The sequence below is a fragment of the Bufo bufo genome, chromosome 6 (assembly GCF_905171765.1).
Source record: "Bufo bufo chromosome 6, aBufBuf1.1, whole genome shotgun sequence".
NCBI lineage: Eukaryota > Metazoa > Chordata > Amphibia > Anura > Bufonidae > Bufo > Bufo bufo.
The window spans coordinates 68450331-68465947 of NC_053394.1; the positions used below are offsets into that span (position 1 = coordinate 68450331).

General features: G+C 40.6%; 1 protein-coding gene across 3 annotated transcripts in view; it reads right to left on the reverse strand.

The window, feature by feature from the left end:
- Positions 1-5291, reverse strand: part of TLX1 (T cell leukemia homeobox 1) — a 67632-nt gene extending 62341 nt beyond the window's left edge. For 2 of the 3 annotated variants that reach the window (XM_040437777.1, XM_040437775.1), the window contains exons 1-2: positions 4650-5291; positions 1620-1857 (exon numbers count right to left, since the gene is read on the reverse strand). In XM_040437777.1, the coding sequence (XP_040293711.1) occupies positions 1620-1857; positions 4650-5124 (713 nt within the window). In that variant the 5' untranslated portion in view covers positions 5125-5291. The remainder of the gene's footprint in view (positions 1-1619; positions 1858-4649) is intronic. The other variant, XM_040437776.1, reaches the window with a different exon arrangement.
- Positions 5292-15617: the final 10326 nt, after the last annotated feature.

The window sequence follows — 15617 nt, forward strand, 5'->3', positions numbered from 1 at the left end:
AGATAGATAGATAAATAAATAGAAATAGAAAAAAAACGAATATATATATTATTTAAAATAAATCTATTTAATAAACATCTATATCTGTCTACACATACTACTCCATAATAATAAGGAAAATAGTAAAGATATGATGGTGAATATAGATAGAGATTATATGCAAAGGTGAATAAATAGATGATAGATAGATAGATAGATAGATAGATAGATAGATAGATAGATAGATAGATAGATAGATAAAAAAAAGATTAGATAGATAATAGAAAGAAAGATTACAAAGATAAATAGATAGATAGATATAGACAGATAGATAGATAGATAGATAGATAGATAGATAGATAGATAGATAATAGATAGATAGATAATAGATAGATGTTATGCTAGGTATAGATCTTTGCCATATGACATAATTATTCAATTTCGATAGACACTATAATCTTCCCATCGCACTGTGTGAATATATTGGATAAAATAGAAAATATAAAGGCAAAATCCATGAAGAATGATGCAGAAATTGTGGTGCGGATGCGGCAGATGTACAGGGCGCAGCGTGCATCAACAGGAGGCAATGGACCGAATTATTTTTGAAGGGTTAACTTCAGACACACAAAAGGCGCAGAGACAGACTGCAGATTTTACCTGCACTGTTTAAAATAGAGAAATGACGCAGAGACTTGAAATTGGGGCAGAATGGTGACAGTTTCTACAGGAGACACGTTCACACCAGGGGCTTGCGTCTCCATCAGTATTTGCTGACCCACAACACCCATCATTTTCACTGACAAAGTGATGCAGATATAAGAACACAATGTAAGGATCAGGACAGAGATATCTCTGGCTGTGTCCTTACCAGGACTACATGCTCAGTGCAGCAGGATGATGGGGATCCCCCTCCTCACATCTCACACATTATCAATATCAGGAGGGAAGGGGCTTCAGGCCATAAGCTGCTAACTGTATTTATACCCAGGCAATACTGGTGTGAACAGGTCCATATGTAATTCTGACAAAAAATCCACGAGAACAACTTCAGCAATGGTACTGATACTGATACTAATACCGGTACTGATACCGGTACTGATACTGATACTGATACTGATACCGGTACTGATACTGATACTGATACCGGTACTGATACACCTCCACGTGGATCTCGTGGGAAAAAAAGAACAGAATGGCGCAAAACATTTTTGCATGTGTACAATAGATCCATACATGTAAAGATAGATTATCTATCCATCTCTTTATCTATCTAATATCTACTTAATGTCTATATTTTTCCAACCATTTAATTTATTTCAGTATTATCTATTTTTATCTCTTTATCTAATTTCGATTTCATTTATCAAACTTATCTATTTTGCATTTCTGTCTATCTATATCTATTTTATTTCTATCAATATTGTTATCTATTTCTGTCGATCTAGTATCTAGCTTTAATTCATATCTACTGTATGTGTTCTATCTAACTTCTCTCTATATTATCTGTGTGCTGTCTTCTATCTATCTATCTATCTATCTATCTATCTATCTATCTATCTATCTATCTATCTATCTATCTATCTATCAGATTTCTCTCCAGATTCTCCCTCCAGCAGGAGGCCTGTCAGATGTCTTACCTCCACTTGGTCCTGCGGTTCTGGAACCAGGTCTTCACCTGGGCGTCGGTCATCTTCAGCGCCTTGGCCAGGGCGGCCCTCTCGGCGGAGGCCAGGTACTTCTGCCGGTGGAACCTCTTCTCCAGCTCGCAGATCTGCAGGCGGGTGAAGGAAGTCCGCGGCTTCTTCTTCTTGGGCGGTGTCCGGTTCTGGTACGGGTGACCTATACGGCGTGTTACAGTGAAGGGTGAGAGGGCCACTGGAGCGGGAGACAGAGGCACAAGCGGCAGCGGCGTCAGCAGCGGAGAGACAGGAGCACAACACAGCACCGCTACCTACTCCTTACTGTATACAGGAGACCTACACATTACTTTATACAGGAGACCTATACATTACTGTATACAGGAGACCTATACATTACTGTATACAGGAGACCTGTACATTACTATATACAGGAGACCTATACATTACTGTATACAGGAGACCTATACATTACTGTATACAGGAGACCTACACATTACTGTATACAGGAGACCTATACATTACTGTATACAGGAGACCTACACATTACTGTATACAGGAGACCTACACATTACTGTATACAGGAGACCTACACATTACTGTATACAGGAGACCTATACATTACTGTATACAGGAGACCTATACATTACTGTATACAGGAGACCTATACATTACTGTATACAGGAGACCTATACATTACTGTATACAGGAGACCTATACATTACTATCTACAGGAGACCTGTACATTACTATCTACAGGAGACCTATACATTACTGTATACAGGAGACCTGTACATTACTATCTACAGGAGACCTGTACATTACTATCTACAGGAGACCTATACATTACTGTATACAGGAGACCTGGACATTATATCATAGACACCTATACATTACTATCTACTGGAGACCTATACATTACTATCTACAGGAGACTTGGACATTACTATATACAGGAGACCTATACATTACTATCTACAGGAGACCTGGACATTACTATATACAGGAGACCTGTACATTACTATATACAGGAGACCTGGACATTACTATATACAGGAGACCTATACATTACTATATACAGGAGACCTGTACATTACTATCTACAGGAGACCTATACATTACTGTATACAGGAGACCTATACATTACTATCTACAGGAGACATATACATTACTATCTACAGGAGACCTGCACATTACTATATACAGGAGACCTGCACATTACTATATAGAGGAGACCTGTACATTACTGTATACAGGAGACCTGCACATTACTATCTACAGGAGACATATACATTACTATCTACAGGAGACATATACATTACTGTATACAGGAGACCTGCACATTACTATATACAGGAGACCTGTACATTACTATATACAGGAGACCTGTACATTATATTATATCATAGACACCTATACATTACTATATACAGGAGACCTGCACATTACTATATACAGGAGACCTGTACATTATGTCAGAAACCTATACACTATGTACAAGAAAACTGTACATTATATACTGGAAATCTGTATTTTATATACAGAAAAATTGTACGTTATTATAAACCAGAAACCTGTACATTATATACACGAAATCACCCGTTCAAATAATATATTTCCATCCTTTTATCTATCTATCTATCTATCTATCTATCTATCTATTTCATATCTATCATCTATAGATATACATAAATAATCTAGCAGTATGTACTGATTAAAATAAAAGCAAAACTGCCTGCATGAGAGTATAAACACTACAGGAATAATATTACCGATATTTTAAAATATGCACAATAAAGTTATAATATATATATATATGTAACAAATAAACCTAAGAATGACTGCTGCCTGGTGATTGCTAAAATAACTTCATATTTTAACTATATTGAAGACCAAAAGTTTAATTTAATAGGAACCTAAAGTGACCGACTGTTATAGTTATAGTGTCTGTGCCAAACATCTGAAAATTATTATTAATAATAATAATAATAATAATAATAATAATAATAATAATAATAATCACATTACTAGGATGAATCATGTTATTGAAGAAATATCTGGTGTATAGATATATTAGTATGTATGCATGTATATACTTTCCTACATACTAATGTATATGCACGTGTAGTAATTTTTCACACACATTACAGTTCGCCTAGTGTTATGCCATTTCTTCTATTTTCTTATCTTATTTCTTTTCTTCTAATTGTATTTTATATTTAAGTTTCTAAATTACATTTCCACTTGTCATCTCAGCATCACAGCCATCACTAGGCCCCAACTGGACTCCAGCTCCAGCATGAACCCAGCTATATGCTTTTTTTTTTTCATTTTTATTTTACATTCTATCCATCGCAAAACTTTATGTAAAACCTGTCTTTTATCATCTTTTATCATACTGTCTGTCATTCAGCAGTCTGGTAAATAACAAAAGTAGAATAATCCCACTTGACTGATGTGTGTGTGTATATATATATATATATATCATTCTATCGATACATTTATTAATAAATTATTCCCCAGAAAATTATAGTAATAATATTCATTATTCTTATTAAATTTTACATTTAGAAATCGAATGCAACATAACTACAACTACTACTAACAGTAATAATAAAATTATATTAATATATATATATATATATATATATATATATATATATATATAATTTTATTATTACTTTTTAGTAGTAGCATTACTGTTAGTTACTGTTGCACAGAATTCCTATTTTTTGGCATATAGTTGCATTTATATTTAGAGTGAACAACAATAATTACTCTTAGAAGGCTAATAGCTAATAAATTAATATTTTAAATAAAATAATAATCATATTGATAATATATGTGGATAATAATAATAATAATAATAAATGGTAAAGTTTTATTCTGTATCTAGCCTTTGGTGCTGCTGGTCCTACTAGATGTCCCATGTCCTACATGACCTCTTTTGACATGACACTTGGTGGGGTACAGAGTGCAGGCAGCAGCATTGGGAAGCACAGAGGCCAAGCAGAGCTTCCGGGCACCTACCTGTGAATCTGTCCTTAGTATACCTCCTATTACTTTCCATCCAGGGGAAAGTTAACCCTGTCAGGTTGTTCATATTGTTCATTGACCCCACACTGGGTACAGTAGGCATTCCAGTGGAAATAGGTTGGTGCATGCTGCCAGTCAGAGGTCTGTGGGCAGGAACCCTAATCACCCCAGCAGCATTGAGGTTGTTCCCATTCATGTTCATCCCCATGTTCATATTGTAAGAGCCTGTCAGGGAGGCCATGCTGCAGGCGCTGCTGTTGTATCCGCCGGTGTTGTTGTTGCTGTAGCTGCCTGTCATGGTGTTGTAGGCACTGCTCACAATGCATCCCAATCCATAGTCCGAATCCTGGAGCCTGGAACTGGAAATCATACAACTCCCTTGATCTGGATTGTTCAAGATCTGATCAATTCCAAAGCTGATGGGTTCTGCATGGCTCTGGTGCAGGTGATGAGCCCCTATGTGATCCATGCTGTACCTTCCCACACTATGGTGGAGCTCCAGCCCCAGAGCTCAGATCACTTAAGAGATAAAAAATGGTAGCTTGGTCTCGCTTCAGTTCCTTCCAATTCCTGGGGCAGGATAAAAAGAGCAGAGGAAGAGCTGAAGTGGATAGTGCTTTTTGCATTTGGTTAGTTGCTCTGTGTGCAAACTGTGACATCAATCACCCAGCCAGGAGGCCTGGAAGACAGGAGCCGGGGCTCTTCCACCCTCACTCACTGCCTATTGGCTGCAGCAGGACAACATGCACTTGAATGACAGCCTGAGAAAGGAGTCTCCTTCTTCACTGCCAAACCCAGCAGCCTCCATGTGCCAGAGAAGAGCCCTACAAAGTCAAGTCAAACAAGCATGATGTAGAGGAGAGGAGCAGATAATACCCAGCAGAACCCATCTCCAGAGTGATACAGTGCAGAGAGATGATTGTGGTGTCATATAGATAGACAGACAGATAGATAGATAGATAGATAGATAGATAGATAGATAGATAGATAGAAGGATTGGATAATGGATAGATAATAGATCCATAGATGCATATAGATAAGTATGTCTATATCTATCTATCTATCTATCTATCTATCTATCTATCTATCTATCTATCTATCTATCTATCTATCTATCTATCTATATATCTATCTATCCTCCTATCTATCTATCTATCTATCTATCTATCTATCTATCTATCTATCTATCTATCTATCTATCTATCTATCTATCTATCTATCTATCTATCTATCTATCGTCTATCTATCTATCTATCTATCTATCTATCTATCTATCTATTTACCTTTGTAATCTTTCTTTCTATTATCTATCTAATCTTTTTTTATCTATCTATCTATCTATCTATCTATCTATCTATCTATCTATCTATTTACCTTTGCATATAATCTCTATCTATATTCACCATCATAGCTTTACTATTTTCCTTATTATTATGGAGTAGTATGTGTAGACAGATATAGATGTTTATTAAATAGATTTATTTTAAATAATATATATATATTAGTTTTTTTTTTCTATTTCTGTTATGTTTGGGTTTGGTTAATTAATGAAAGAATGTTTTATTTATCCATCAATGTATTTATTAATATTATTATTATTATTACTATTGTTACATTCTCTATATCCCATTACCCCCCTTCATGGCTGCTCCTCTGTTAGTCGGTGAATGTGCTCTTTGCTCCTGGAATGGTAGAACACATAGATGAGGCTGTTATTATTTCATGCCTTTTGCGACCTGGTAAAATAATTGGAGCCTTTACGATCAGGTTGACACCAGAAATGGTATAAATTGATAAGCAGTTATCAGTGTAATTTGCTTTACAGCAGATGATACATCTTCCATACACAATTTATGTCAATTCTCTTTCAATTGTGTAATTAAGCAGTGAGTAATGGGGCGGCTCAGGATCTTGTTAGGATCTTGTATTATTCCTTATCTCCCGACCTCTCTGTACATTAGATTTCTGTGTATGGGGGGGTTCTGCAGGGTCTTCATCTCCCAGACGTTTAATCTGCTCCTGTCATTGGTGTTGGCACGATCTCTACCAGGACAAATAATCACTTTCACGGGATCTGCTAATTCAGTTTAGTTTTTCTTAATTAGGACCATTTGGATTGTTTACAGAGGACATTGCTGTAAGTAGCCCTGTCTGCTGGGGAGGAGGTAAGCTGAGCCCCACTCATTACCCCGCATGGAGGCAGAGGTCCTCTCTACAGCCTTGGGCCATCATTAGTGATTCTCTTCTTCAGCCCTTACTGGTGGGCTTTGTTTTTCCAGCAGAATATTATCTCCCACCAGTCTGCCACTGTCTTCATTCATGTCAACACAAAGAGCCCATCAATACCTGGTGCTGCACCCTATAGGCATCAAACAGGGTGCAAACTGCAAGGATTGGTACATTTTGGTTTATGAATGCCAAATTAAATAGACATGAGTTCTGACAGATTTAAGTAGATGTCTATATATTCCATCTATCTATATTCTATTTATCATCTATCTATCTATCTATCTATCTATCTATCTATTCATTTATTTAGCTTATATATATATATATATATATATATATATATATATATATATATATATATATATATATATATATATATATATATATAGATATATATATATAAAACAAACATTGATAGATAAAGGATAGATAGATAATGTTAATGAATAGAGCTATTCACATGGGCTTATAATTTCCATCAGTATTTGAAATCCGCAGGATGTCTGAGTTTTATGGGGATTTTTTTCCAAATATAGCAGTGCATAAATAATGAAGGAAGGAAGAAATAGGCCTGGGAATGCTGATGAAATACTGAAGCAATCCTGATGACAATACTGATGTTATATCATCAGGATCCTGAGCCAGAATACTAATGGATTTCAATACCCTGGTCTGAAAGCAGCCATAGATAGATAACAAACATTGATAGATAAAGAATAGATATATAGATAGATATGGATGGGTAATACTTATATGGTTAGCTAGGCATGAGATCAATAGCTAGATAATTCTAATATGGCAAGATAGCATAAAATAACTAGCTGTGAGAGAGATGAATTGGGCTACAGCCACACAGGTTTCTGGTACAGTTTTAGAAGCCAAATCCAGAAGTGAATGTAAAAAAATAAAGCCATGTCTCTCCTTCACACTTTCTCTCCTTTTATGATCCATTCCTGATTTTGACTCTCAAAATTGGATGCAGAAATCGGACCTTGTGGATATACCCTAAAGGTAGATACACAGACAGACTTGCTTCTTATGAAAGATTAGTAAACATCATTATCCTCTATATCAGATGCCAATAAAATACTATTGTAGTAAATAAAATAGAAAAAAATAGATAAATAAATAGAGAGATTAAAGTCAGTAGTTACAACAATGAACAGAGTTTCTTTCAGAATACATTCTACTTGCCTTTTTTGGTCTGGGCAATTCATGTCAGAATTTCATAAGATGTAGAGAAGTTCTCTTGGTGACATATTTAATGTAAATGAACTAAAATATGAATACAGACAGGAGCATTCACCTCCCCTGCTAAAGATTTATTCTGCATTATCACAAGTGTCAGTCATACGTGTGCGGCTGGAACCCTTTCATTGGATGTATGTGTTGGCTGGGCTCACTGTAGCATTTGTCTGTGGCTATTTATTAATACATATCCTGTAATAAAATAAAAAACATATGTCTAGGGATGTGGTGCAGTCTCCATCCACTGTAGTCAGACTGGGTCAAAAAACATTGCCTGTGGTGTTTTTTTTATTTATTTATTTATCTGGCCTTTTAATTTTTAAGCAAATTCTGTTATGTTTTTCTTGTATTTTACTCTTTAATTTCTAATTACTCTTATTTTGCTCCTGTTATGAATGTGATTGCTGCTGTTATAGAAAATTTTCCCCACTGAGGGACAATAAAGGGATTTTCTTCTTCTTCTTCTTCTTCTTCTTCTTCTTCTTCTTTTTCTTCTTCTTCTGTCCAGGTCCAGTAGCTTGCACCAGTAGAGGCTATGGTATTGCAGACACAACTGTTATACGCGAACCGTGTTTCTAGGGGAGAATACCTCCATAATATGATATTACATATGATGGCGCTTGCTATAATATTTTCTTGTGTATCTTGATGCAAAATCAAAGACACATGGCGATGCAGAATGGGCCCATAGAGCACTCTGGGTGCCATATTATGGAGTCGTAGCGTTCAACATTGGTGGGGCACACATCTTTTCATTTGTATCTCCATAATTCCAATAGAAGTCCTCCTAAGTCTACCTGCACATAAGATCCGCACACATTTCCCTGCTGATTTATGTGCGTTTCTGCACCATATCCGCACCCAAATCTAATGTCTAATTGTGGTTTTTGCTGTGGATTACATGCGGTTATGAAAAGGAGGAAATCCGCAGCTAAAACCACAAACATAGTTGACATGCAATAAATTTGGAAATCCGCATTACAGGTAAATTTCCGCACTAAAAAAATCTGCAAAGTGCATATGAGATTTGTATAATTTTTATACACTTTGCGGATACTGTAATACGCTGCGGTTTTTCCGAATGTGAATCTACACAGAAAAACTGGGTGTCTGAGGGTGCCTGCACACGATGCGGATTATGTGCAGTCTTTTCTGTGCGGATTAGGCTGGCTCCCACATATCCTGCCATCCATTGTAGCTTCCCTCTGGTGTAGTACAGAAATGCCAGAAAGAAACAGATGCCATAACTGATCGCTTAGCTTTCTGTGGGATCGTATCCAGCACATTTGTTCTGATGCTTGATGTCTCCTAGAACGAGAGGGAAAAACGTAGCGTGCAGCATTTTTCTGTTTGGCGCTATCAGGCTATGAACTCTGGACCGTTCACATACACATACATCAGTTGTGTCCAGCTCTGGCATAAAACAACTGGCCGGACACAAGTGATATTTGTACATCCAGCCTTACGCCTCATGCACATGGCCGTTGCCGTATTGCAAACAGCGGGTCCGCAATATGCGGACCCCGTCCGTGTGCTCCCCGCATCATGGATGTGGACCCATTCACTTGAATGGGTCCACAATCCGGAGCTGCGGTGTGGAACGAGGCACAGAACCCCACGGAAGCACCCCGGAGTGGTTCCGTGGTGTTTCTTTCTTTGCCTCCGCACCGCAAAAAAATAGAACATGTTCTATATTTTTGTAGTGAGGCTGAATCACGGACCCATTCAAGTTGAATGGGTCTCGATCCGTCCCGGACGTTGCCCGTGCATTGGGAAACGCAAATTGTGGTCCCCAGTGCAGGGAACGGCTGCACAACGGCCCTGTGCATGAGGCCTTAGACATGTGAGGCTACCTTCACATATATCAGTTGTATTATGCCGGACAAAACTGATATATTTATACTGCACATCGGTGCACAGATCCAGCGCCTGTACAGTGATAGCGCCTGACAGAAAAACTGAGCATGCCGCGTTTTCCGTCTGGTGATGCATCTGGTGTATGAGAACTATCCTATAGAAAATGATGGGGTCAGTTCTGGCTCACTTCCCCTCCGGTGACTTCTGGTTCACCCTGGAGGGGATCGCTGGACTTATGTGTAGGGGCCTTAGACATTTTTCTTTTACTTATGATACCTCTTGGTTGGCTTATTTTAGACTAATATTTCATGGTGTCAAAAATTTGCCTCATTTCAAAATGATCCTGTCACCTCTCCCTACATTTCGGTTTAACTAACTACTTGCATTCCCTATACCATATAACTCCATGTAGTACTGTTCCTCTATTATTGCTTCTAGAATTTTATGAATGGTCATCAGTTTAAAATAAACCTCTGGGTGTTACCAGTTGGGGGGGTGTACCTGCGTAGTCTGACACTGGCAACACTGATTGGATAGTGACAGACTATGTAGGGACACTGGTAACACCCAGATAGACCTTTAATGCAGACCGCTAACCATTCATAAACTTATAGGAGGAATAACAGAGGAATGCACAACATAGAGACAAAAGAATAGATCCAGAATTATTATTACATGGGGAATGCAAGTAATTATTAAATCTGACATTTCAGGAGAAGGGACAGGTCCTCTTTTATACCCAGCTTAGCTAAGCTCCTTTTTTGTCTAGTGAGTTGTGTCTAAAACACAAAATCTGCAGGTATGCCACATTTTGGTGCAATATGAGCCAGATTCTGGTGCATTTTGCTTAATAAATCCCCACAATCATCCAAACTACTCATAAAGAACTCATACAAATGTTACTTATCAATCTGTTTCCCTGAATTCCTTTTTTCATGCCCCATTCACTTCTGTGGTCCTCCTCCTATATAACCGATCAGCCATGATTGTCCCCAATGTAAGACAACTCCGAGTTTTGATGCTGGATGCTGCTCTGCGCCCAACAGAAAAATACTGCATACAAAGTCCACAACTATGTCTTCAGTTGTGTCAGGCTTAGGATTAGGGATGCCTCCCGGCCGGTATCTCACCGGCATGGCCGGCATTTTAGTGGCCCTGTTGGTGTCAGTAATTTTCCTTTGTTGACTACTACTACTACTACTACTACTACTACTACTACTACTGCTACTACTGCTTCTATTGCGGAGCGCTCATTAGTGCAGCCTTTACCTTCCCCGCCGTGTTAATAAAAAAAAAAGCACTCACCTCCTCCATTTGCTCACGCAGCTGACTGGATGTGCAGGACAGGACCTGCGAAACATCATCACGTTGGAGCGCAGGTCCTGTCCTGAGCTTCCAGTCAGCAGGGGGCGTTCACCGCAGCGCGAGCAAATGGAGGAAGAGAGTGCTTTTTATTTGTTGCAGAAGCAAACTGGGGGCACTAATGGGAGGCATTATTATAACTGGGGGCACTAATTGGGGCATTATTCTAACTGGAAGTACTAATGGGTGGCATTCTAACTAGGGGCACTAATGAGGGCATTATTCTTCCTGGGGGCACATATGGGGCCATTACTCTTACTGGGGGGCACTAATGGGGGCATTATTATTACTGGGGGCACTAATGGGGGCATTAATATTATTGGGAGCCACAGTATGATAGCGACTCAACACCCCGTGTTAAGCCACACCCCATAACCACACCCCTTTTGGGGTGTGGCTTAACTTGGCTGGCATTTTTTGTTGGGAAAGGTGGCAGCCCTACTCAGGGTGGATTGACGGATGTCTTGCAATCGGAATCCACTGGGTCACACCGCTGGAACTAGCCGGATGAAAAATGCTGCAGTCAACATTTTTTGGATCCAGCGAATACTCCAGATCACTGGACATATATGAATGTTCCCTCAGGCATAAAACAACAGGCCGGAGCCAACTGATATACATAAGGCTGGATTCACACGTCCGTGGAACACTGTCCACGTGATACCGCATACCGGCCTGGATTTCTTCTGAGTGCAGGAGCGCACAACGTCATTGGTTGCTATGACGCCGTGCGCTTCCTGCTGCCGCCGCAGTACAGTAGTACACTGGTATAGACCATACTGTACTGCGGCGGCAGCAGGAAGCGCATGGCGTCATAGCAACCAATGACGTTGTGCGCTCCTGCACTCAGAAGAAATCCAGGCCGGTATCACGCGGACGTGTGAATCCAGCCTAAGGCTCTGTTCACATTTGCATTGGAGACTCTGTCACAGTTATTTTCATAAATGGCAGAAAAAGTAGTACAGCATGCTGAGCTGTTGTTTCCAGCTAAATGCCGACCGACATGATGGACACAGCACTAATGTTGTCTGTCATGTGATGGAGCCTAAACCTTTCCTACGGATGTAGTAGAGTTAACACTCCAAACTCTTAACTCATTGTGATGTCCTGAAACAAAAGCCATTGTAGAGCAATTGAAGGTGTCGGCTTAACACAACTAGTTTAGTTAACAGGTCTAGTTAAAGGGGTTGTCCGCTTTCTACTATTGATGACGTATCCTGAGGATAGGTCATCAATATTAGATCGGCGGGGGTCCGACACCCGGCACCCCCGCCGATCAGCTGTTTGAAGAGAAGGCAGCGCTCATACGTGCTTTTCTCTATTTCCCTGCTTGTGGTGAGCAGTGTCAGTATGGAGTCCCCATTCACTTCTAAGGGACGACTCTGTTCATGAGGCCTAATTCTGAGCTATCCCAGAGACGTGAATGGGGAGGCCATACTTAGAATTGCACCTGCTCACCGCTGCAATTGCTGCCGCGAGCAGGTAAACAGAGCTGAAAGGGCAGCGCTGCCTTCTCTTCAAACCGCTGATCGACGGGGGTGTCGGGTGTCGGACCCCCGCCGATCTGATATTGATGACCTATCCTGAGGAGAGGTCATCAATAGTAAAAAGTGGACAAACCCTTTAAGCATGCGTGTTAACTCTGCTACATCTATATGAACATAGGAGACCTTGACGTGGTGAGTGGCTTATTACGCTTTGGCCAAAATGTACACCAATGCCTCATCCAGCATGGAGGCAGGGCGGAGTGCTGGTTGCAGAGTGCTATTGCATTTTTGTTTTTGCGTTTGTATGTGTATTTCGCCATAGCGATGTGCACCTGCATACAGGGTTGTGCTGACTGAACCCCCCACATTTTTTCATCTATATCAATAGATCCCGCTGTTGTCAATGTGAAACTTTTTGCACTAAAAACAAAAAAAAGAACCATAGCATAAAAACTATGGGAGCTTTTTAGATGCCAGTCTTCCTTCAAGTATTGTCAGTGCCCGAAACACAAAGCAGAATTTTTTACTTCCGTTTTGCGCCACGTTTCACCAAAACAGGCGGAGGCCCATGTATCAGCTGCATCTGGCCAGTTGTTTTACGCCAGAGACGGACACGACTGTTATACTATATCCAGTCTTTTTTCTGCCTGGCGCTGGGAGACATCGAGTGCCAAACCTGATGTGCCCAATCTCACAGAAAAGCACGGGACCAGTTCTAGCATAAGTTTCCCTCTGGGAAAGGATGGCGATCTATATGGGACCCCACCCAACGCTTGCGGCAGTTCTCTTCAGCTGCCAACGTCTATACCACCACGTCACACAGCAGAAAGGAAATATGGAAAACTAGAAGTCCTTCCTTTATATTTCTTATTTTCTTCCAGCCCAAATCTAGCTTTGGCGAAAACTGCGTCAACTACTGCCCCAAAAGCTGTGAGGGACACCGCCCTTTGGGCTCATGCACACAAACGTAAGGGATCCGTGGACCCTCCGTTTGTGGTCCGCAATATATGGGCACTGGATATGTGCACTCAGTGCCCTCAGATGCAGACGCTTTGACTTGAATAGGCCCGTGATCCGGCAAAAGATACGGCAAAAGATAGGACATGTCCTATCTTTTGCGGAGTGGAGGCACGAATCGGAAGCCCAAGGAAACACTCCAAAGCGCTTCCATGGACTTTCAGGTCCGTGCCTCCGCACCGCAAAAAGATAAAGACATGTCCTATCTTATCTTTTACTGTATCTTGTGGATCACTTGAATGGGTCCGGTTCCTAGCCAGTGCCCGTGTATTGTGGAGCGCTACCTGCGGGCCGCCGCACAGGCACAGAGCCCATACGTTCGTCCGCATGAGAATTTAGAGAAATCATATAAATAAAAAACAAAAATGATTTCCAAACGTATCTACTTGTTTTCAAAGAGAATAATTTTGAACTAAACGTTAGTACAAAAGTCTGTTCTGTGTCTTTTTTCTGTCTGGCAGGGCTGTCGTCAGTAGCAATGGATGGAGGGCCAGGCGGAAAGAATCTGGGGGGGTCATTCCCATCAGTCCAGGCTTAGGGGTCTACACTAAGGCTGCTTTCAGACGAGCGTATTTGCAATGCGTATATATAGTCTGGATTTTTATGTTCCGGAATCCGCTGCTAATGAATAGAGCTGTTCACATGGGCGTATCATTTCCGTCAGTATTTGAAATCCTCAGCATGTCCGAGCTTTGTCCGGATTTGTTTCCAAATACGCACGTCACAGTCCGTGCAGCGCATAAATAATGAAGGAAGGAAGAAATACGCCTGTAAATTGTGATGAAATCCTGAAGCAGAAAAAAAAAAAACAGATTTAACTTGCATGAGAAACCATCAGTGGAACAGATCCTGACGCAATCCGTATCGCTGTGTGAAAGAGGCCTACAGGATGAACGAAACCGAAAAAATAAGATCCTGGCTGAATGGCTACAAACCTAGGGCTCGTTCACACAACCGTGTGAAGCCCGAGCCTGTGCTATGGACCGCAAATTGCAGCAGCATGGGGATCGCAGACCCATTCACTTGAATGGGTCCGCGATCCGTCCGTTCCGCAAAAAGATAGAGCAAGTTCTATCTTTTTTTGCGGTGCGGAGGCACGGAACGGAACCTCAGAAAGTACTCCGTAGTGCTTCTGTAGTGTTCCGTTCCGTGCTTCCATTCTGCACCGTTCCGCATCTCCGGATTTGCGGACCCATTAAAGTGAATGGGTCCGCATCCGTGATACGGAATGCACGCGGAACGGTGCCCGTGTATTGCGGATCCGCAACGGCAACAGGCAGCATACATTCGTGTGAACGAGCCCTTACACCAATTGATGGACCTTTACATTCCATAAGGATTCCTCAAATCATCCTTTAGACCTCGTTCCCACTTCAGTATTTGATCAGTGATTTCCATCCGTGATTTGTGAGCCAAAAGCACGGAACAGGTGCAGATCTTTCCATTATTCCTGATCTCTGTGGAGGCTTCTGCTTCTGCTTCTGGCTCACAAATCACTGACCAAACACTGAAGTGTGAATGATCCCTAACTCCTACAGTTTTTTCAAAACTAGACATTTGCAATCAGTTTTTATTTTTGCTGATTTGGTTCTTTCTCATAAGGCAATAAATATTGGATCCCTCCTTATATATGATCTTTTAGAGTACGGCTACATGGCGATCTTTTAGGCGGCACACGTCTTGCACAAGAATCCACAGTGTAGATGGCTGCCATAGGAATGGATGGGGTCGCAGCAGGACTGGCACCTTTGCTGTGACAATG